Below are 1,316 nucleotides of genomic sequence, written 5' to 3'. Positions count from 1 at the left end.
CAGGAATGCGGTTGGTCTTGTTGGCAGTTCCGTGGGGAACCAGAGCACGCTCGTCCTTGAGTTCGTGGTGGGAACTGTAATGTCTCCGGGGAAATGTGCTGCTGGCAATCTGATCGCTGTAGGGCACCATGCACTCTGCCTGAAAAGAGTTCCTTTGAGTGTAGTAAGGGTGGTCTGCAGGGTGGGGGTCCACTGGGTTTAACAAATATGGCTTCCTGTCCGGGTGGTGGGGCAGACTGTCACACGGAGGGTCACAGGCAACCCCATGATGATGACTACGGCTGCTAGATAATCCCTTCATCCTTGATGTAAAGCAAGTCCCAAAGTCATCTAACACGTATGGCTATGCAACGGGCAGATCTCAGAGAAAGGCCTAAAAGAATGAAATAGAACAGAAGTCGTAAGATATTCAAGCTAGGAGAAGAAACAGGATGTGCACATTTAGCATTCATTGTTTCTTATTGTAAAAATAATTGGAATAAACATTCTCTGATTCTTTTTATCGCTTAATCTTTCCCACATCCAGCACAGTGATAGAGGATACCTAAATAATACACAAGAGAAATTATCTTGTTCCACCAGCCGGAAAACAGATGCAAGAACATTTTTCTGATATGAAATTCACTATTGTTCACAAATCCACAGCAAGAAAAGTATCACCACCTATACTCTAAGACCTCAGTCCTGAAAACATTCATGGACAGGGGCCTCCCAGGAGGCCTTAACTGCTCATCTGCGTGTTTCCAGGGATAAATAAATGCATTAAAAAAGACCATGTCCTTAGTGGAGCACTTTCTAGGTTACTTTGAGCAAAATACAAAGTGTGGTGCAATTAATGGGAAATTTTTCTCTGTCTTCAGTGCACATCTGTTCATGATTCAAGTGCAGTTTTACTTGATTTCCCTGTTGTCTGTCTAGACTGTAAGCATCTCAAGACAGTATCAAAACATATTTGCGTAAGCTCTTTTCAAATTAGGAATAAAACAATAATACATTACACTAACGTCGTCAAAATGAAGCCAAACCAACTGTTTAATAACCTATATATTTGGGGTTGTCGTACTTACTGTTCATTCACTCCTAGTCACAAAAAAAAAATAAAATCTTATTCTGATAATGCATGGCTTGGTTTAGTTTTCCATAAATTTTCAGAGTACTAAGCAGAGTTTAAATATCCTTACCTACTCCTTCTACCATTAGGGGAATTGGTATAGCCAACACTCGCACACTGCTGTAAGTGTAAGGGATTTCAACACTTAATAGCTGATTGCAGTTATTTGTCCCTAAAGTGACTCAAAACGTTACAGACTATTGAT

General features: G+C 40.7%; 1 protein-coding gene across 1 annotated transcript in view; it reads right to left on the bottom strand.

The window, feature by feature from the left end:
* Positions 1 to 301, bottom strand: part of DLGAP1 (discs, large (Drosophila) homolog-associated protein 1) — a gene marked incomplete at its 3' end in the record, with an annotated part of 137,882 nt that extends 137,581 nt beyond the window's left edge. The window contains exon 1 of the mRNA XM_009701921.1: positions 1 to 301. This exon is cut by the window's left edge and continues 671 nt beyond it. Within this exon, the coding sequence (XP_009700223.1) occupies positions 1 to 301 (301 nt within the window).
* Between the last annotated feature and the right edge of the window lie 1,015 nt (positions 302 to 1,316).

This window comes from Cariama cristata, unplaced genomic scaffold, assembly GCF_000690535.1.
Source record: "Cariama cristata isolate BGI_N322 unplaced genomic scaffold, ASM69053v1 scaffold996, whole genome shotgun sequence".
In the NCBI taxonomy this organism is placed as follows: domain Eukaryota; kingdom Metazoa; phylum Chordata; class Aves; order Cariamiformes; family Cariamidae; genus Cariama; species Cariama cristata.
The sequence above is the reverse complement of the archived record's forward strand: the minus strand, read 5'-3'. Positions and strand labels throughout refer to the sequence as shown.